The 21762-nt window shown below is 43.7% G+C and overlaps 2 protein-coding genes across 2 annotated transcripts; one reads left to right on the plus strand and one right to left on the minus strand.

Annotated features, from left to right (window-relative positions):
• Positions 1-442: 442 nt before the first annotated feature.
• Positions 443-3496, minus strand: LOC308287178 (MARVEL domain-containing protein 3; the record flags this gene model as incomplete). The annotated part of the gene is made up of 3 exons (XM_080728296.1): positions 443-1101; positions 2686-2819; positions 3387-3496. 3 exons carry the CDS (start codon positions 3494-3496, stop codon positions 443-445), a joined length of 903 nt encoding a protein of 300 aa, XP_080584422.1.
• Positions 3497-17213: 13717 nt separating this feature from the next.
• LOC308294210 (UPF0598 protein C8orf82 homolog) lies at positions 17214-20845 on the plus strand. Its single transcript, XM_080736937.1, has 3 exons — positions 17214-17562; positions 17657-17705; positions 19918-20845. The coding sequence occupies exons 1-3, from the start codon at positions 17380-17382 to the stop codon at positions 20397-20399; spliced, it is 714 nt and encodes a 237-aa protein (XP_080593063.1). The 5' UTR covers positions 17214-17379; the 3' UTR covers positions 20400-20845.
• Positions 20846-21762: the final 917 nt, after the last annotated feature.

Raw genomic sequence — 21762 nt, forward strand, 5'->3', positions numbered from 1 at the left:
CCCAAGAGTTGGTAATCCCTCACCGGCTTCGAATGCTATCAATGGGAATTTGTCACATCTTTTCAGACAAGTAAATCGTGCAGTAGCTGAGATACTGAGCTACCGACGGGCGCAGTAGTCATTCAGAGGGTTGACAAAAGTCGGGGGTATGATCATTTACGATTCTGGCCCGCTGGTCTACAACCTGTAACTGCACCGAGTCGGCTCATGCGACCTTGGCATTGCTCGACACGGCGACTCGCTCGCTAGGCGGTATCATGTGCTCCTCCGTCGTGGTCACTTTATACAGCATAGCTACTGAGCCCTGTCGGTAGGTCAATTATCTCCCAATCAATGGTGTGATTAACCCGTCCGGCAGCTCAGTAGTGGTCTGAAAAGACGTGACAAATTCCCATTCAGTGCATTGATATCATTCGAAAGGTGTGAATCCCCTCTGTCTCCTTCAGACAGCGCTGGTCGCTGCCTGCAGCGGCGCTCTCTGGTGGGAGCGAGCCTGGTGCCTCTGGGCCTCGTGGTGCTGCTGCTCCTGCTCGCGGTAGAGCTTCACGCCACGGATGGTCTGGAAAGTCAGCACGGTGCCGGCCGTGTACAGTATGGCCGTGATGAGGCCGAACAGCGCCACGCCGGCGTCCGCCCCGCCCACGTCGCAGTTCATCCACGTGTAGCCGTTGCGTGCGTAGAGCCTCTCCCGCTTGTGACACACGTCGGTGGCGTTGACCTTGGTGATGAAGTGCAAGTACAGGCCCACGGCCACCACGTACACCACCGCCCCCACTCCCTGGAACACCAGCGCCCCGATCAGGATCTTCCTGGTCAGCAGGTGCGCCGGCTTGTTGCCGGACACCACGAAGAGGAGGGACACCACCCCGAAGGTGAGGCTGAAGGAGATGCCCCCGTAGATGCCCGGCGCCCTCATCTGGCTGTACTGCATGTCCAGGTCTCGGACCTGCTGTAGCTCTGTGCCCTGCATGTTGAAGTTGGAGTTGATGTTGAAGCTACCCATCCCACCCATGGCGGACATGCCGGATGTCACCATCTGAGCTGCCACCACGCAGATCAGCACCAGCGCGTTGGTCAGCACCGAGCAGATCAGCACAATGCCTACGGAACACACACACACACACACACACACACACACACACACACACACACACACACACACACACACACACACACACACACACACACACACACACACACACACACACACACACACACAGAAAGGGTGTGAGCTCTCTCAAATTCCTACCAAAAGGAAGAAAGAATAGGTCCTTTTGTCTCATTATGCCTTATTTATACTTAGTTACGCTCACAGGCCCTGTGGCAGGACTCAATGGCTAAGGGGGCCATCCGTGAGCTTAAAGGAGAAGACCACCCATTTTCAATATTGAAATACGTCATTAATATACCTTATAGGAGTTGTGTGGAAATAGAAAAAAAGTTCTCCCCCTTCTGTGTTGCCTAGAACTGGAGGATTGATTTTGGGGTTTGTATTGTAAAGTACAATGTGTGATGTCATCAAGTTGTACTTTACAATACCCCAAAATCAATCCTCCAGTTCTAGGCAACACAGAAGAGGGGGCACTTTTTTCTATTTCCACACAACTCCTCTAAGTCTAAGGTATATTAATGACATAGTTCAATATTGAAAATGGGTGGTCTTCCCCTTTAAGGTAGCGATCATTATGCAGATGTGTTTTGCTTTTGTTTTCAAGTATTTGCCGGTTTCACGGATGCGCAGGGCTCCATCATGCGGTCCCTCTCGCCCAGCAGTCCCCCTCGTGCCGCCGGGCGTGGTTACACAGTGGTGTCTCACACAAAAAAAATTATCTACAAGCTCACAATACATTGCATTGCATGATGCATTGTGAGTTTATAGATCTAGTATTTCCTGTGCGTGACATTATGTGCAACCAAGTATAAATCAGGCTTTATGCATGACAATGGTGGAAAGTATGTGATTAGTATGTCAGTCAATCTTTAGATGGCGGGTTATCGGCTCTCTCCCTGGTCCACTCAGAGTTTCATGTTACTACCTTAAATGCCTCAAGTGAGAACACAGCATTGTAAATACAAGTAAACCGGTTTGTCCAGTTGCCTGAGGGAGGGAGCGGGGAAGGAGGGAGGTATCACTGAGAGGGAAACCTAAACCTGCTGTGTGACAGTGACAGTGTTCTGCTTGGAACAGGGGAGCTTTCATTTTAACTCCATCCAATATTTATCAGGGGAGCGTAACTTTGTCTTCTGTCATGGTAAGCTTTCTACATTGTGAATCTCAGCAAAATACAAATTATATACCGGTAGGTATACATACATATATCAGACAGTCAGTAGTCCATCCAATTCTTTTTTTTTTGTTATCAATTATTTTTATTTTCCATAATCAAAAGAAAAATGCAATTAACAGACAAACAACACAAACAATAGCAAAACAAGAAAAGGAAAAGAAAACCCACCCACCCCCTTTCCCCGGACCAACACGGAATGTACAATAGTGCATGCCTGTGCTAGGCTGTTACCACTATATAGTGATTTCTTGAATCATAGCCTTAAGCTTATCTGCAATGTCCGACCACATATTAATGTTTTCTTCTTTTGCTCCGTGTAACCTTGCTATCGACTGCTCTAAATATACTATATCTGTCCATCCAATTCTTCACTACATATTTATGTCCAAGCACCTACCTCTCCTAGAGCATATGTTACTGCAGCTGGATTCACGATGCTCTTCTCGTGGGACATCCCGATCCCGCACATCATGTTTGCGAGGTGGAGGTGGTGTGGTATCTCTGCTGTAGTATGGAGGTCGAGAAGAGGACCTGTCCAGCGTCAAACCCCAAAAAGTCAGGGTGAAGGTCAAAGTTAGTAACTTGAGATGGAGACAGCATGAACAGCAAGTCAGTCTGATGCATAAATGATTCCATCCTGGATAAATCAACCAAAAAGTACATTTATTCAGAGTCAGAATATGCATATGCACACATTATCATTAATTATTTGTCATTTTATGTCTGATTTGAATACAAAAGGACCCCAATGTAAACAAGCCACTGTGCTTTCTTGGGTTTAAATGCTATTAGTAATAATAGTAGACCTTGTATCTGAACTGTTCTGTCTTGTGCTTTTCCTATGCCAACTGCTTTGATTGATTGAATATTTTATTAGACAAAAATGAGGAGTCTTCAGTACAAGTTTAGTCAAAACAAAAGAATGTACAGTACAAGTACAGTTAAACACCCTGTCTAAAAGGAACACCCCAAATAAGCTCTTTACGGTCTTGTTTACGTCGGTCCCACTCCTGACTAACTCATGAGTCCTGCTAATAAAGTATTTCAATCAATCAATCAATCAATCAGCTATGAATATTAATTATCAAAACAGCCAACCTGTCGCTGGGTGAATGTCTCTCATCATCATGTGGGTCCCGGTGATGATGTCTGTGATCCCCGTTTCTCTCTCGGTTCCTGTCCCGGTTTGTACGGGGCGGATGGCTCATACCTGTGGCGGAAAAATGTTCAGCCACTAGTAGTAGTATCGAGACGTTTTTAAATTCCTCCGACAGACCCGAAACCTGGGATTTTTACTCTACCGACAAATAGCCTGTATGATCGGTCTAAAAATTAACAAAACAAAAACACTAAGAGCCTAAACCATCTGTTACTTTATCTCGGGCCACTTTAGGCAAGGCTAAAATCTTTCAGAGTAAAAACATGTTCGTTGACATTTCTACAAGTGAATGAACCGAAGCACTCTGTCTACCTGCGTAATTTAACAGATGGATTTAAATAGCCACATCAAGTCAAACTTACTTTCAATGTGATCTTGCTGAAATCAAATCAGTTATAACGTATAAGTCCAAGAATTATGGCATTTTGATTGAAGTAGTTTCCTCAGAAAACAAAAAACACCTTTGGTCCCAGGTATAACAACTCCACCCACCCAGGAAGGAAATAGGACGGAAGTCGCACAGTTTACAGCAGCAGGTAGGCAGTACCAGAGCTGGGCACTAGTACTTTCATAATCATTATCAAGCTCATTCCTTTAAGGCTTCCATAAGACGTTGTTGACCTAAACACTCCTGGCTTCTACACGAAGAGCAGATTCTGGACTAGGTTCAAGAAATGACTAAACGGTACTGAATTGGTCGCTTTGTCTGATTGCAGTCCCAGTCCCATCCAGGGGCGGTTTTTATAAACTGGGGGCTCCCCACAAAGGTAGTAAAAGAGGCCCCCCCCCCCCCATGAGCGCGCGTGAAAAATAGATATGCGTGAAAAAAAACAGTATGCGTGCGTGCGAAGTGCAGGAATTAAAAATGCCACCCTCCAACTCAATACCTATTCTGAAAAAGTGATGATTTAGCATGACAAGACGATGAACTTGACAAGACAATGAAGAGCAGAGGCAGAGGAAGCCTATTTGTTGTCATTATGGTTGGTTTTAAATACCTAACCACAATCATTTTGGATCTATTTGATTAATTTAAGAAGAGTACAGTAAGGTAGCCTATATAGAGTAGGCCTATATGTATATTTTTATACAGGACATATTTGATGCAGGACAATAATTATTTTAATAACAATAAGGGAATATCAGTGAATAATAATACTTTAAAATTATATTTTAATTATTAATTATTTAATTTAATTATTATTTTTCAAAATTTTGATAAAATTAAAGCTGCAAGCAGCAATGACCGGGCCCTCGCAGCTCTACCCACGTCACAAGGGGCAACAGCCAATCAGAAGAGGGGACAGGACTAAGTTAAACCAATTAAGGTGAAGGACTCTTGATGAAGTCATATGACACCAGCCACAAGTCTGTACGACAAACGGTTCATGAGATATAGAGGCACTTCCTGTTTGGCGAAGGGCACTTCCTGTTTGGCGAAGGAAGCGCCAATTAAGGTTAAGGACTCTTAATCAAGTCATATGACACCAGCCCCGAGTCTGTACGACAAACGGTTCATGAGATATAGAGGCACTTCCTGTTTGGTGAAGGGCACTTCCTGTTTGGCGAAGGAAGTTTGATCTCTGTGTGAAACCTATTGACTCCAGTGAGCAGTTGGTCAATTCTTTAAACAATCATAACTTTTGACAGGAATGGGCTAGAGACTTACTTTTTTTTTCTAAATGCTCAGAATAATGAGCCCAGCAGGGGGCCCCCTCTGCCTTGGGGCTCTACGCAGTTGCGTAGTCTGCGTAGAGCAAATGCCCGCCCCTGGTCCCATCCCTGCTATAAGAAGCCACTGTTTGGGTGGTTTGGTTGGCAGTGTTGGAAAAAGTACTCAAATGTTTTACTTAAGTAAAAGTATCAATACTGCAATCTAGAAATACTCTGTACAAGTAAAAGTCTACATTTTTGAGTAAAAGTATTGGTATTGGTATCAAAATGTACTTAAAGTACCAAACGTAAAAGTATTCACAATATCCTATTTCAAGTTTTCAAATCTTTTGAAAATAGCAGATCTAGCATTGTGAGCTTATTGTAGATTGGCTATTTTCAAAAGGCCGAAATGTATATAGGGCTGAAGTGGTTGATGTAGGCTATGTTTTGTAATAATAATCACATTCTACCAAAGTAACTAATAGCTAAAGTTGTCAAAAATGTAGTGGAGTAAAAGTAAGTACAATATTTGGATCCAAGATGTAGTGGAGTAGAAGTACAAGTATTGGAAACTGGAAGTAGGCCTACAAGAGTAAATACACTACCTCAAAATTGTACTTAAGTAAATGTACTTAGTTACTTACACCACTGCCCCTGCTATAAGAAGCCACTGTTTGGGTGGTTGGACAGTCAACACCAACAGCTGTGTATCTATCCTCACAGGAATGCTGGCAGTTAAAGGCTGAACGAGCCCCCGTAACCCCATCATCTATGGCATTTAGGCCTACTCTTTGCGGCCGGGTGAATGTGTTGGTTTGTGCAAAGAAGTTTTGTATTCACATTAATAGTGGCCCACTTGGTGGGTGGGGGGGAGGGGGGATGAGCGAATAAAAATTCCACAGCCCACTAGTCTGTCAAATTAAATTGGCAGACTGAGAACAGAGAGAGATAGTGAGAGAGACAGTGACAGTGAATAGGCTAGCAGCCAGTATACTCAGTGGTTTACTCATAAATGCTTACAGTAGCATATAGGATGGTAAAGTTATTTATTTATATCTATAGGACAGGATTATAAAATGGATAGGGCTGCAGATGAGAGGTGGAGTCTGTGCCTCAATGGCCGACATCCCATGTACAGTATGTAGCCTGCATAATAATCTTATAACTGTTCTTACTCACTCCTCCTAAACTGTGCCATCAAGTTGATCATGTGATTGTGTTCTCTCTGCACATAAAGTATACTCACTCTCTCCTATCAGGAAACTGCAAGTCTAGCACAGTTTGAAATGCATGACATCATGTTGTCATCATTGTTTTCCTTGTTTTCCCTAATTCAGTCAGTGATCAGTAATGACTCGCATGTCTTCTGGTCAGAGTGTGCTTTGTGCAAATGTATATATATTCTATGTAGGATATAAACATCTGAACATGAACATGTGATGCTGACTTGAGTGTAATCGTGCTTGCATACAGATGAGTAATTCAACAGAATGTCGAGTCACCAACTTTAATAGAGGGGAACTTTTAGCAGAGGATTCAAAAGTCACACCACCGTTAACAAGCCAAACCATGCGGTTTGACGCAAGAGGGTCTTGTCTGACCAGGTCAACCGGGTTTAAGGTCTGCATGTATAATGTCAAGGGCCTTCAGCATCTTAAGGGCCACAGCCAGCTTGTTGGCTAATGTGGTCATGAATGTGGGTGGCCACACCTTTTGCATTGTATGAGCAGTGTGACTAAAATGCTTATACATTTTTGAAAGAAACATTAATACACTGACTGTTCGTATATATTATATTATCAGTTATCACATAGAACATATTACAGTCTAATACAGTGGTTCTCCACCTTTTCAGGCCGCAACCCCCAAAATAATCACATTTTAACCGGGGACCCCCCACCCTGACGAGCACTAAGAGTTGAGGAATTACATTTTGTATAACACGGTTCTATTGTGAAAATAGCAGATCTACACGCTCACAACCTCTCACGTTGCGAGGCGTTGTGAGCAATTTCTGTCTCTAATATTTGACAATTTGGCCAATTTGTCATTTTAAAGCTATTAAAAACTTAAATTGTCACTTTAGAAATGTGCAAATACACTTAAACTTTATGTTGGTTTGTTTACGACTTGTATATGACTGAACTTACTATTACAGATGGATTATGTGTGGGGAAAATAACTTTCTCACCTGTTGATGATGGCACTTATCTGACATAAAGATGCTTCTGAATGATACAATATTGGAGATTCTGCCTGCGTAATTCCAAATAAAATAAACACATATCCATTCAAAGTTCAAACATGTAAAAGAAGTCATTGAAGAAGCAGCCTCTTTCTTCTTTCGAAATGTCAGAAAATCTTCCTGAGAGAATACGTTGAGAATGGTTGAGATAGCAGCAAATTCATAACAAAGGACATAAATTCAAAATAGAGGACAACTAATCTGTATGAAAAAAAATAAGCAAACAAAAAAAGTTGACTTGAACTCACTTCAATCTTACCCTTCATTTTTTGAAACATTAGAATGTTCACGACACATTGGTTTCATTACACACAGGCTCCTGCACATGGTATGCATTGTCAGAGTGAAGCGATTCATCCTAGCGAAACTGTTGGTGACAGGTATATGAATTTGAATGAGTCGTTATGGTTTCACTGTTATCACCATTCACAAATCGGTCACGTGGTGTTGGTGGCTACGTGCCTACGTCAGTCACGTAGTAGTAAAGTCAGCTGTTCACGGGCCCGCGGGTTTCAGTGAATGGAGAGGGGGTGAACGGGGAAGTCACACTTTGCTGACCGCTCGTAAGCACACAAACAAATGTCATGATTTCCTTTTAAATGAATGCCATTAAATGAACTGTTTTAAACTTTAATAAATGAACAAAACGCAGTACCATGGAGCCGTGATTTCATGATCATGACGAACAGCGCGTCTGGCAGGTATATATTTCCCCGATTTTAGCCTCTCGGTGACTATTATAAGTTCGATGCGATAGTCGCCATACATTTGTCAGCAAAACGTGACACTACGGATTGGATTTGGAGCCACGGAAGGACCCGACAAGTCACGCATTGGACGCGGAGCAAGCGATCAATGTGGCTATGCTGCAAACAATGGAATGATCGCATGCACGGCACGCACGCACGCACGCACGCAACGACAAAGGACCGGAGCGCATCAATGGACCAGCGGTAATGTAACCCAAACCTGTTGCGTTCTGCAGTGAACTAAAAGTTGTTCGTTTGGAACAGTTTGTGCTGGTTCTGCCGCTGAGTGGAAACTGTCATTTTGTCAAATACGCTGTGGATGTTTCGCGGCCCGCCGGGCCAAGCTTGTATTGTGTGGGTGACAAACTTAACGTGCATGCGCTGCTGTGTTTTGCCGTCGCCGATCGCTGTGGCTGTTTCTCAATGTGATCACTTCGCTGTGCATTCAAAATGAGTGGAACAAATGTTGGTTCAAATGTTGGGAAACAATACATGGAAAAAAGGAAAATAATGCTCACTGAAAAGGCCCTGGGAAATAAAATTGAATCAATTCAAAAGGAACGCAAAAAGAAAGTGGATGAAATAAAGGCTCTGATAACCTCTACCAAAGAACTCATGAAAGATGAGAAAAATGTTTCACTGGTTAAAGGACAACTTGATGTGTTGATGCGATTGTCTGATGATTCCAATGCACTGCATGATTCCTTAATGCCTCTGATTCCAAATGAGGAATATGAAAAGCAAAATGAATGGTTTTCCAAGGTCAATAAATATAAAAATGGTTTCATTAAGGACGTTGATGCTTGGTTCTCAATAAACAGAGGACCTCAGCTAGAGGCTCACAACAAGCCTTCTGAAGGGCCCCAGCAGCATAAGCCTGCTGAGGGGGAAAATGGAGAACATGGTTTGGAAGTTGTGGAAATGCCTGTGCTTCAATTACATCCTGTCTATGGTGCTGCTGATGAGGAAAATGGAGAACCTGTTGTAGGAAATGTGGAAATGCACGTGTCTCAGTCACACCAGGTCTATGATGTTTCTCCAGAGGAAAATGTAGAATATGGTGGCGTGGAAGATGTGGAGGTGATTGTGCCTCAGCCACAACATGTGCATGATGCTCAGGAGGATATTAGACCAATTGACAGCATATCAAACCAGAGCAGCAAAAATCGTGGCACAAAATCTATACGATCAAAGGTTTCCTCTACTGCGTCTGCGTGCATCAAAGCAGAGGCTGAAATGGCTGCTTTGAGGGCTCGGCAAAAGTTGCTTCAACAGAAACATGCCATTGAAGAACAGGAAGTTCAACTAAGAAAACAAAAAGAACAACAGAAACATGCCATTGAAGAACAGGAAGTTCAACTAAGAAAACAAAAAGAACAACTTGAACTGGACGCAGACATAGCCGCATCGGCGGCTAAACTTAACGTTTTGAGAACCTCTCAGTCAGGAGTGCGGCGTGCTGCTTCTCATAAATTGGATGGAATGGAATCCTATTTTGAAAAGGGCCTCAACATTAATGCAGAGACATTTGTACCATACAAGGATGGAAGGGGACAACCTGCAGGTGTTGGAGGCACAAGGCCAAAACAAAGGCAACTTGATGGAGCTAGACACCTCCAGAAACCTTCAGCGCTCACACAGACTCGGAGGGCAGTACCAAATTATGCTACAGAGCATTCAGCTCTTACACAGAAACAGAGCATGGTCCCAAAGGTTACAGGGCCTCCATTGTCCCTGTACAAAGACATGCAATCTGTTTCTAGGAACGCCAGCACTGAACAGAACAACATTATGTCTATAATGCAAAAGCAAAACGAAATAACTGCGATGTTGGTGCACCAGCAATGCATTGCCTCGCTACCTAAAAGAGACGTCCAACTATTCGACGGTGACCCTCTGCAGTACCATGCTTTTGTGCAGTCATTTGAGCAGACCATAGAAGGGAGGACTGACAATACTGTTGATCTCCTGCACTACCTGGAGCAATACACCAGGGGGCAGCCTCAACAGTTAGTCAGAAGCTGCCAACACATGACTGACGGCACTGGATATGCTACAGCAAAAGCTTTACTCCAGGAGCACTTTGGAAATGAGCACGTCATAGCATCTGCCTATATGGACAAAATCTTTGCATGGCCAGCAATCAAGTCAGAGGATGGGAAAGCCTTGCAAGCGTATAGTCTATTCTTACGCGGATGCTGCAATGCCATGAAAGATGTCTACGACTTATGTGACCTGAATACATCTGCAAACATGCTCGCTGTGATCAAGAAGCTGCCCTACAAGTTAAGGGACAAGTGGCGAACAGAAGCATGTAACATCCAAGAAAGACTTCGCAAAAGAGCTATGTTTGCTGATATTGTGAACTTTATTGAGCGTGAAGTGAGAATCGCTACAGACCCTGTATTTGGAGACATACAAGACGCTCCAACGATGGGGGCTTTCAAAGAAAGTGGCAGAGCTAAACCTGTACCTCGTCTTCAGGCTAGAGGGAGCAGCTTTGCCACAACCTTTGCAACTGTCGAAAGAGAAGCTCTTAAGGAAACCCATGTGAAGACTTGCCTTTTCTGCAAAAATGATGGACACAAACTGGAGTCGTGCACTCTATTGGAGAGTAGAGCCCACAGTGAGAAGATGGAGTTCCTGAAAAGGAATGGAGTTTGCTTTGGCTGCCTGTGCATTGGGCACATCAGCAGAGAATGCAGGGAACGTCTGTCTTGCAAGATATGTGGCTCACGACACCCTAGCCTACTTCACATCCACTCTAAGGAGAATGGTGATGCAGAGAAAGGCAGGAGCAACTCAGACAGAGCAGTGGACCGAGCTCTAGTTGAAATCCAAACCGGTGGTCTTACTGGGGCCGGTGACCAAGAATGTAAACTTGCCATCGTACCAGTTAAGGTTAAATCAAGTAAAGGTCAAAGGTCAGTGGAGACCTATGCCTTTCTGGACCCAGGGAGTTCAGCATCCTTCTGCACGACGGGTCTGATGGATAAACTGGGACTCTCTGGGAGGAAAACGAGGATCCTTTTACGTACCATGGGCCAAGAAAAGGTGGTTGATAGCCGCATTGCATCCGACCTGGAAGTCGCTGGATTGGACAGTGACTGGTACTGTGAATTGCCCAAAGTCTTCACACAACATCAGATGCCCGTTAACAGAAGGAACATCCCACGACAGCAAGATCTCAAAAAATGGCCTCATCTGAAGCATGTCTATCTGCCACAGATAGATGCAGACGTGGAGATGTTGATTGGCCTGAATGTTCCCAGAGCCTTGGAACCGCTGGAGGTCATCCGAAGCATTGATGGAGGACCATATGCGGTCAAGACGATGCTCGGATGGACCGTAAATGGACCACTTGGGGAAGACAGCAGTGATGATCCTGTGACTCAGTCCGCTATCACCGTTAATAGAATCTCTGCTGTCACCCTCGACGAGCTCTGGAACCAACAATTCAAGTCAGATTTCCCTGAAAACAGCCAGGATGAACTGCAAGGGCAGTCAAGGGAAGATTGTAGATTTCTGGAAATGGCTGATGAAACTGTGGAACTGGTTGACGGCCATTACGTTGTTGGATTGCCACTGAAGGATAAAACTATAATCCTGCCCAACAATCGTAAAGTCGCTGAGCAACGCACCCTCAACCTGAAGAGGAGGTTTAGCAGGGATGCGTCCTTCCATAAGGACTACACTGCATTTATGGAAAACCTGATTTCCAGTGGATACGCTGAGAGAGTGCCAACTACAGGACTGGAGCGAAGTGACGGCAAGGTTTGGTATATCCCTCATCACGGGGTATACCATCCCAAGAAAGGAAAGATCCGTGTGGTCTTTGATTGTGCAGCATCATTTCAAGGTGCATCGCTCAATGCACATCTCCTGCAAGGACCGGACCTGACAAGCGGGTTGGTTGGAGTCTTGACCAGGTTTAGGATGGAGCCCATTGTTCTGATGTCTGACATTGAGGCCATGTTCCATCAAGTTCGAGTGCCAGAAGCAGATGCAGACTTGCTTCGATTCCTCTGGTGGCCCAATGGGGATTTCAGTCAACAAATGGTGCAATACCGGATGGTTGTCCATTTGTTTGGCGCGACATCATCACCAAGCTGCGCTAATTTCGCTCTCCGAAAGTGCGCAGAAGACAACAAACAGCTCTTCAGCCAGCAGGCGTTCGAGACCATCATGCACAGTTTCTATGTCGACGACTGCCTTGCTTCCATAGCCTCAGAGAATGAAGCCATATCCCTCTACCAGGACTTGGTAAACCTCTGCTCCATGGGAGGCTTCCGTTTAACAAAATGGCTAAGTAACAGTCGCCGTGTGCTGGCAGCGATACCAGAGGAGGAAAGAGCAAAGGAGGTCAAAGACCTGGATTTGGACAACGACATCCTACCAGTTGAGAGGGCACTGGGAGTGCGTTGGTGTGTCCAATCAGACACCTTTAAGTTCAGTATAACCTTTCAGGACAAACCACTGACACGTAGAGGAATCCTTTCTACTGTCAGCTCTTTCTATGACCCTCTTGGAATTTTGTCCCCCGTGGTTTTCACAGCCAAGAGGATCATTCAAGACCTATGCCGGAAGGGGCTAGGATGGGACGATGTCATACCAATATCTGTGGCACAGGAGTGGGCTGATTGGCTCAAGGAGTTACACCTGTTGGAGGGCTTCAGCATCAGACGATGTTTAAAACCGTCCAACTTTGGAGAAGCAACCAGCGCCCAGTTGCATCACTTTGCTGACGCAAGTGAGGAGGGATACGGTACTGTCACGTACCTGCTGTTGCGCAACAACCAGTCTCAGACTCACATCGCCTTTGTGATGGGAAAATCCAGGGTGACACCCTTAAAGCCTGTGACAATCCCACGTATGGAGTTGACTGCAGCAGTCGTTGCAGCTCGCATGGACAAGCTATGGAGGAAGGAGATAAGACTGCAGCTGCAAGACAGTGTTTTCTGGTCAGACAGTACTTCTGTGCTGAAATACATTAAGAACGAATCCTCAAGATTTCGCATCTTTGTAGCGAACAGAGTCACAGAGATCCTCAAGATGTCCAATGCTTCACAGTGGAGGTATGTGAATACAGCACACAACCCTGCAGACCTTGCCTCCAGAGGCATGAAGGCGGAGCTGTTCCTTAAGAACGACACGTGGATATCTGGACCTCCATTTCTCATACAGCCAGAGGAGACATGGCCTGTTTACCCAGACCACTTGGGAGAACTTTCACCTGAAGATCCAGAGGTTAAGGTGTCAGCTGCCACTGTCTCTGTGGAACAAGAGGAGGATGATGCTGTGATGACTTTGATCAAACGCAGCTCATCTTGGAGACATCTCACAAGAGTGATGGCATGGATCCTGAGGCTCAGAACCTTACTTCGTGATAACAGGAAGAGGAGAGAAGTCACTGGAGGTGCTTCTCAGCCAGCATTAAAGGTTACAGGACACAAAGACGTTCTCGACAAGGAGAAATGTCTCTCATTGGAAGAAATCAAAGAGGCTGAACTGGAGATAATCAAGTACAGTCAAAGAAGAAGGTTCCCTGAAGAGTTCTCTTGCCTCCAAAAGGGAGAGTGTGTGAAAGGGAACAGTCACATTTACAGACTCAGTCCATTACTGGAAGATGGTGTGTTGAGAGTCGGAGGCCGACTTAGTAAGGCTGCCATGCCCGAAGAGTCTAAACATCCAGCCATAATTGCTAAAGATCTCCACATCTCAGACCTCATCCTACGTCAAATACACCAAGAAGTTGGCCACGGCGGTAGGAACCATATGTTGTCGAGGCTGCGCCAGCGCTATTGGATCCCTGCTGCAGGTGTTGCCATAAGGAAGATCATTTCTAGATGTGTCATTTGTCGTCGGCTACACGGAGCTGCAGGTCAACAACAAATGGCAGACTTACCTGGTGACAGAGTTTCAACGGGAGAACCTCCGTTCACTTATGTCGGAGTTGACTATTTTGGTCCATTTGACATCAAGCGTGGCAGGAGTCTTGTGAAAAGATACGGAGTGATCTTCACATGTTTGACAATAAGAGCCGTACACATTGAAGTTGCCTCATCTCTGGACACAGATTCGTTCATCAACGCCTTGCGGCGCTTCATTGCAAGAAGAGGACAGATCAAAGAGCTGCGCTCTGACAATGGCACTAATTTCATCGGTGCAGAGCGTGAGCTGAAACGAGCTATTGAAGGATGGAACTTGGAGCAGATCAACGACGTGCTCTCGATGAAAGGAATCAAGTGGACATTTAACCCTCCTACCGGATCACATCACGGCGGAGCCTGGGAGAGGTTAATTCGTTCCATCAGGAAGATTCTTAATTCCACTTTGAGGACACAAAGTTTGGATGAGGAGGGACTCCATACAGTACTCTGCGAAGTGGAATCAATTCTGAACAGTAGACCTCTCACTAAAGAATCCACAGATCCGAATGATTTGGAAGCTTTAACACCCAATCATCTTCTGCTTCTTAAAGTCAAGCCCAGCTTACCACCTGGTCTGTTTCACAAGGAAGACAGCTATGCACGCCGGAAATGGAAGCAGGTGCAATACATCTCTGATCTATTCTGGAAAAGGTGGATTAAGGAGTACCTGCCACAATTGCAGGAAAGACAGAAGTGGACAAAGATCAAACGGAACTTTATCCCTGGAGACATAGTTCTCATAATGGACGATTCCGCACCTCGGAATTCTTGGATCATTGGGAGGATTATAGAGACAATGCCAGATAGGAATGGACTTGTGCGACAGGTCCGGATCAAGACCCGGACCAGCGTTCTCTGCAGACCCGTGTCCAAGATCTGCCTTCTTCAGGAGTCGACAGAGGCGTGAAGGCTTTACTTCGTTTCCATGGATACGGATTAATTGACTTTTGCAAGACATCGGGGTGCTTTGACTTCTTTGACTTTTGCGTGACTTTCAATTGACTTGATTTTGGGGTGGGGGTCGATTCAAGAAGAGTGAACCAAGACCTGCAATGGACTAACGAACTATGATCGACCGCCTTGCGCAAAAAAATCGCAAAAGAAAATGCCCAGAAATGTGAAAAAGAAAAAAAAGGGCAAAGAAAATTGTAATGTATTGTTTTCCCATTATGAATTGATTCATTGGTAATGCTGTGTAATTATATGTAATAATTAGGGGCCGGAATGTTGGTGACAGGTATATGAATTTGAATGAGTCGTTATGGTTTCACTGTTATCACCATTCACAAATCGGTCACGTGGTGTTGGTGGCTACGTGCCTACGTCAGTCACGTAGTAGTAAAGTCAGCTGTTCACGGGCCCGCGGGTTTCAGTGAATGGAGAGGGGGTGAACGGGGAAGTCACACTTTGCTGACCGCTCGTAAGCACACAAACAAATGTCATGATTTCCTTTTAAATGAATGCCATTAAATGAACTGTTTTAAACTTTAATAAATGAACAAAACGCAGTACCATGGAGCCGTGATTTCATGATCATGACGAACAGCGCGTCTGGCAGGTATATATTTCCCCGATTTTAGCCTCTCGGTGACTATTATAAGTTCGATGCGATAGTCGCCATACAGAAACCTTCTTCATCACTTTCACAGCTGATGGTAGAGCTGCTGGGGGAGGACTGACAGGAGGGGATTAATAATGACCCTGGCTCTTTTTTCTTCCCACAGTTGCCCTGGGTTGCAAAAGGCTCTGAGGAGGAATTTGCCGCCATAGATCTACTGGCTGCTTGAAGGCTTCCCTATCCCTTCCTTGTGGCTGGTAGCAGGGGAATGTTTAGAGGCATGGATTCTTCAGTGTTGTACATGTTGTACTGTATGGATAATACATAGGCCTATTGCCATAATTGCCTGGTCTGCAGCGGAATGGAGGACAACAAAAAGAAGGAAGGGATTATTTAAGTCTTGTGTTTCAAAAAGATCTTAAGAAGCAACATTATATTATGATTATATCCTGAAGTTAAGGTAGAGAGGGAACCCAAACCCTTTATCATTTGGGTTCAAGGCTTGCTTGCTTGATTGATTGTTTAATCTAATATTTATTACTAAAAAATGCAAACAGCACAGACATACAGTAAAACATTTTGTCTAAAAGAATAACACAAAAAGTCATGGGGACCTGTTTCCGTCATGGCTGTACTAGTTCCGTTATGTTTATATGTACTAGTAGGAAGTCCGCACACTGTTTAGACGCTCCAGCGACAACTTTTATTTCAAAGGGGAACAACGTTTCAACCCCAGCGGGTCTTCTTCAGGTATGATACGGGTCTTCTTCATACCTGAAGAAGACCCGCTGGGGTTGAAACGTTCCTCTTTGAAATAAAAGTTGTCGCTGGAGCGTCTAAACAGTGTGCGGACTTCCTTCTCTTTTCATGGTGTGTATTTTTGGTCCAGCACCTGTAAATATTTTGGAGATGTGTGTGCTTCCTCCTCTGCTCTATATGTACTAGTAGGCCATATCAATGTCTGCACCATATGTGTCTCTATCTACTATTGTTATTTCGTGCCTTGATCAGATGAGCTGTGAACTGTTCAAAGGCCTACAGCTTTTTTAGAAGTTATTGAATAAACTATTTAATTGACAAAATAAAGTTTCAAGAATCAAAACTTATCTTATATCTTCTGTTACAATTGATAGCTGGGGTAGTAGTATTCTACTTGCATTCTTCAGCAAATGCACATAGACTGATGAAAACAATTTACAATACAAAATGTTGGAACTCTATTTAAATCACAGCATCGTAGAATACTGTATTCTATTGTTTTACTTTCAGTAGGCTCAGGGAGAATTTCTAGCTTTAGGCCATGAGATGCCCGTGCTCAGGGAGAATTTCTAGCTTTAGGCCATGAGATGCCTGGACTCGTCATAACTGTGACTCCCACCTCAGCATCTCTCTCTCTCTCTCTCTCTCTCTCTCTCTCTCTCTCTCTCTCTCTCTCTCTCACACACACACACACACACACACACACACACACACACACACACACACACACACACACACACACACACACACACACACACACACACACACACACAATAATTCCTTTCTCCACTGGGTGGCAGTAGATAGACCCTCTGTCTGTTGACGTTTTGTTTTGAAGGGGAAAGTTCTTCCGGTTTGTGTGAACATGACAACATGGGGGTAAGCTTGGGTAACTGTTTCTGTACTGAAGTGCAGCGTAAGATGAAGTGATCTATTTGTTTTGTATGCGTGGTGCTAATCGAATCTGGGATACAATTCCGGTTGGTTTCCAGTTGTAACAGACTTTGATCTGTGTGTGATCCCAGTCATTCGGTCATGTTGTGGCCGTCGGTTTTGGCTGTCAGCAGCAGTGGACTAAAGGCTGTACGATGCCTGTCCAACATCAGTACTGTGAACATAATATCCAACTCTGTTCGGACCAATGTCACCTACATCCAGGGCCAGAGCCCCGAACCTCGCATTCGTGAATACTTCTACTACATTGATCACCAAGGACAGGTGACTGAAGTTGTCACACAAATTCATCACTGCACAATCTTGCTAATTTAAATGTATTTTTGTCTAAAATCTTGATCATGTTCTTCGCTTACAGCTGTTCCTTGATGACACTAAAGTGAAGAATTTTGTCACTTGCTTCAAAGGTAAAACTAAGACCACCTCATACACACATAAATAAAGCCACATGGTTGACTAGCCCCTTTTGCGACCCAGTTTACCTTTTTTTTATATATCAAAATACAAAAAGATGTAATTTAAGGGTCTTGAGAGGGGCTAATGGTTGACATAACCTAATATGACATGTCCAACTGCTTTAACTGTTGGGACATAGGCTACTGTAAGTTTACTGGAAAGTCCTTCCACCTGACATGAATCAGCGTGTATTAAACCATTCAAAAACATTACCTCAAGCTGTCAATTTAGCCCTTAGAACAGAATGTGTCACATGCCTCGTATTAGTTTACTCAGCTTCAAGCATGTTTGAGCCCTTAGTGCAGGTTTAAGTATGAAGTTCGTTGTTAATAACCTGCATGTTTTGAGCAGCTTATAATGCATATTATGCACTTTATAGATAAAAGCAATGCACCAGCAGTGCACCATTTCCATCAATCTGTTGAATTTGTTCTTGATAGTTTTACATTTTTTTCATCTAAACACCATCTCTCAACACCAAATGCATCCTCAATAAAGTGCAGCATATAATGTACTTTCTGAGTTTTGGTACATGACTCGAGTAAAAAAGTGAACTTTCTTGTAGCATAGAGAGTGTGCTTACAGGCTGTATCCACAGTGTGGTTTGGCAACCTGACAGGACTGCAGATTGCTGGCTGCAAAGGACTAGCAGCAAAATTCATTGGCACAGAACTACAACCACAACTTTGTAAAATGTACATCACTCACTGTAAAAGGAACAAACATAATTACAGTGCTGTAGCCTATGTGATGTTTCTTCGTTAAAACAATGTTTTTGTTTTTGTGTTGATGCTGTGTTTGTTCAATAACATGGGCCTCCCTATCTCCAGCTCTTAAAAAAAAATCAAACCTCGGTTCGAAGTGGAGCGGTGAGTGTGTGTGTGTGTGTGTGTGTGTGTGTGTGTGTGTGTGTGTGTGTGTGTGTGTGTGTGTGTGTGTGTGTGTGTGTGTGTGTGTGTGTGTGTGTGTGTGTGTGTGTGTGTGTGTGTGTGTGTGTGTGTGTGTGTGTGTGTGTGTGTGTGTGTGTGTGTGTGTGTGTGTGTGTGTGTGTGTGTGTGTGTGTGTGTGTGTGTGTGTGTGTGTGTGTGTGTGTGTGTGTTTGTGCCTGTGCCTGCACAACAGCGCCCCTCCTTTAACTTGTGTGGCCACTCAAGGTATTGCCAGGCTACAGACATACCCACCAGCCAGCCAGCCACAGACATACCTGTCTATTGGGAGCGCTTTCACCGCTCCAAAAAGAGAAAACTAGACTGCATTCTGTCGAGGTGCCAACTTGCGCACCCTGCTGGCACAAGTAATAAATGGAACTGTAACAGTAAAAAACGCACTGCTAGAGCCTTGTATCATATTTTTCCAAGGTTGTGTGTATGAGAGAAATAAATATTCCCAGTTTTGTCAGGATGCATCATCATTTAGAACACACTGACTACATATGGCTTATAGTATACAGTAGAGGCTAAAATAAGGAATATGAATTGTGATGTGTATCCTCTAACAGTAACAACACAGTACTGTGCTTGTGTGATATAACTTTTAAGCGGAGCTGTCCTTTCATGTCAGTAGACGTAACGGTATATAAAATAAGTTGTATAGTGTTCTGATTCCAATTTTATCAGCACATTATTTTTTGTTTATTCTTTTAGGTTTCACTTGTTTATCACATGTATCCTCCTGTATGAGTTACCTCTCCTGGTTGAATGAAATTACCTGAAAATGCATTTTTCTGTTAACTAAAGATCTGGCGAGACAGGGAATTACTGAACAAACACTCTATAGAATTGATCAGAATATAGAGGAATTTAACACTTAAAAAGAATATCACTTACAGTACACCCCTTTAAGGACGTAACCACCCTGTTCATGTTCTCTTAATCTCTTCTCGCTCAGTAACAGTTAGCCTATTTTTCCACACAGCCAGTCAGGTTGCTGAATAGCTGATAAACCCATATTCAGTGCACATTGTTCTATAATATACTGTATATTGCATATACATGTGTATATATAATAAATGTAGGTACGCAGAGAGAGCCAGACAGAGCACAAGTTATGTCATTGTATTATAGAGTAATACACATGACAATAAAGTTGAACTTAATTGATACGTTCAACATCAATAATATACACATTTTCATTGTGTTTTTTTTTTTTCTTCTCTCCATCCAGATAAGAAGTTCCTGGTCTTCTTCTTCAACCGTCTGCGTTTGAATCAGAGTGGGAGGTACCAGGAGGACTTCCCCTTCCTGTCGCTGTGCGGGCGGGAGAGGAACTTCCTTCGCTGTGATGACCAGCCCCTGGTGTTTACCCACCTGTTACAGCAGGGTTCTGGGGGATCCACAGGAGCACTGTCCTACTGTTGGGGAGGAGAGAAGCTGTCAGTGCCATTCCGCCCAGAGAGCCTCTACATGCACCCAGCCAGTGGACGGGTGTACCACCCCTGCTCGGAGCGTCTGGGCGGTGTGGGCCTGGTGAGGTCAGCCCTAGCCATCGAGCTCAGCTCTTCCTTCATTTACCCTCCGGATCAGAGCCAATCGGGACAGCCGACACACTTCCTATGGGCAGGGCAGCAGCACACACTAACCAATGAGCTTGTAAGTTTCTTCCCCAAGGAAGAGGAGGACTGCGGTGGAGAGGGAGGTGTGGGCTAATGTGGGCGAGAGGAAGGTAGCGGTACTTTAATGTGAAAATAAACTTTAAATGTATGGAGCAATGTTAACACACTGCTAGAGCCTTGTATCATATTTTTTCCTGGGTTGTGTGTGAGAGAAATATATATTATTCCCAGATTTGGCAGGATGCATCATATGTACATATGGCTTATACGGTAAAGAATGAATAATAAATGTGATGGAAATCCTCTAAACAGAAGCAACAGAGTGCTCTACTTCTGCGACAGTACTTAGTTCTCAGCTGAGCTGTCCTTTCTTGTCCATAGAAAGGATATACAATTAAAAAGTGAAATGAATTATTTGTTGTGGTAAATACTGTAAATTAAATCTTCAGATATGAAGTCCTGAGAAGTGTTGAAAGGTATACAACAAGAGATGGATTTGAATCCTGTCCAGAATAATAAAAAGACCCTATCTTATATTGTGCCATATTCGTAATCTGACATGTTTTGGGTGAAATATTACTGTGGGTTTAATTTATGACAGCAGTTCCCAACCTATTCTGGACCAAGGCCCACTTGAAACTGTTACTGTTTTCAATTTAATGATTATGATAAGTTATTAATTGAGTGTGTTCCGGCTTGGATCAATGGAGCTAACATAGTATAGCCTGCCCTACAGTAAATTCATATTTATCAGTAACACAAAGAAGATTCTCCAAAGTTTTAAAGACATGACATACACTTTTTTTTTCTTTTCTATATTATCATTCAAATCTCCAGTGTTTTGCGAATATTGGGTGCTCACTGTCTGGCAATATCCACACTGCCCAGTGCCCACAGGGTGGTAGTCGCTGATATGGTGTAGGTGTAGGCTACTGTATGGTGTATTTCATGCCCTCAGGAACATTTCACTGCAGGTAGGTCTACCTTTGTGAGAACCCACAGGTCAAGGATCTCAAGTTCAGCCTGGGGGCCTCTGATCTTCCAGTGAATTAACCCTCTTTTCAGCTGCCTTTATACTTCACAATAAACAATTTAGTGACATTTTTGTAGTTTCTCAACTTTATAGGCTACTAGTTACACAAACAGATGGCTGCTAGGAGTTACTGATATTTGACTTTCAAATAAAATAACATAAAATACATATTTTTTCATTACTTTTTATTGTTTATTTTATTTGAAAGATGAAATATCCCTGAAGTATTTTTTTTGTGGAATTGTGGGAATACTAAAAATATTAAAAACTTCTTAAATTTAAAAAAAATAAAATATGTTTAACCAATCACCAATGTGTTTCATAAAAGTGGCTTCATCAAAGGGCACAGCAGGGTAGCGTCCCAAAATTAAATGAGAAATAGCCTGCCCACCCTACCGCATCCAGTCAGTGGCAGTGTGTGAGA

The sequence above is a fragment of the Nannobrachium achirus genome, assembly GCF_963921795.1.
Source record: "Nannobrachium achirus genome assembly, chromosome: 1".
NCBI classification, from domain to species: Eukaryota; Metazoa; Chordata; class Actinopteri; order Myctophiformes; family Myctophidae; genus Nannobrachium; species Nannobrachium achirus.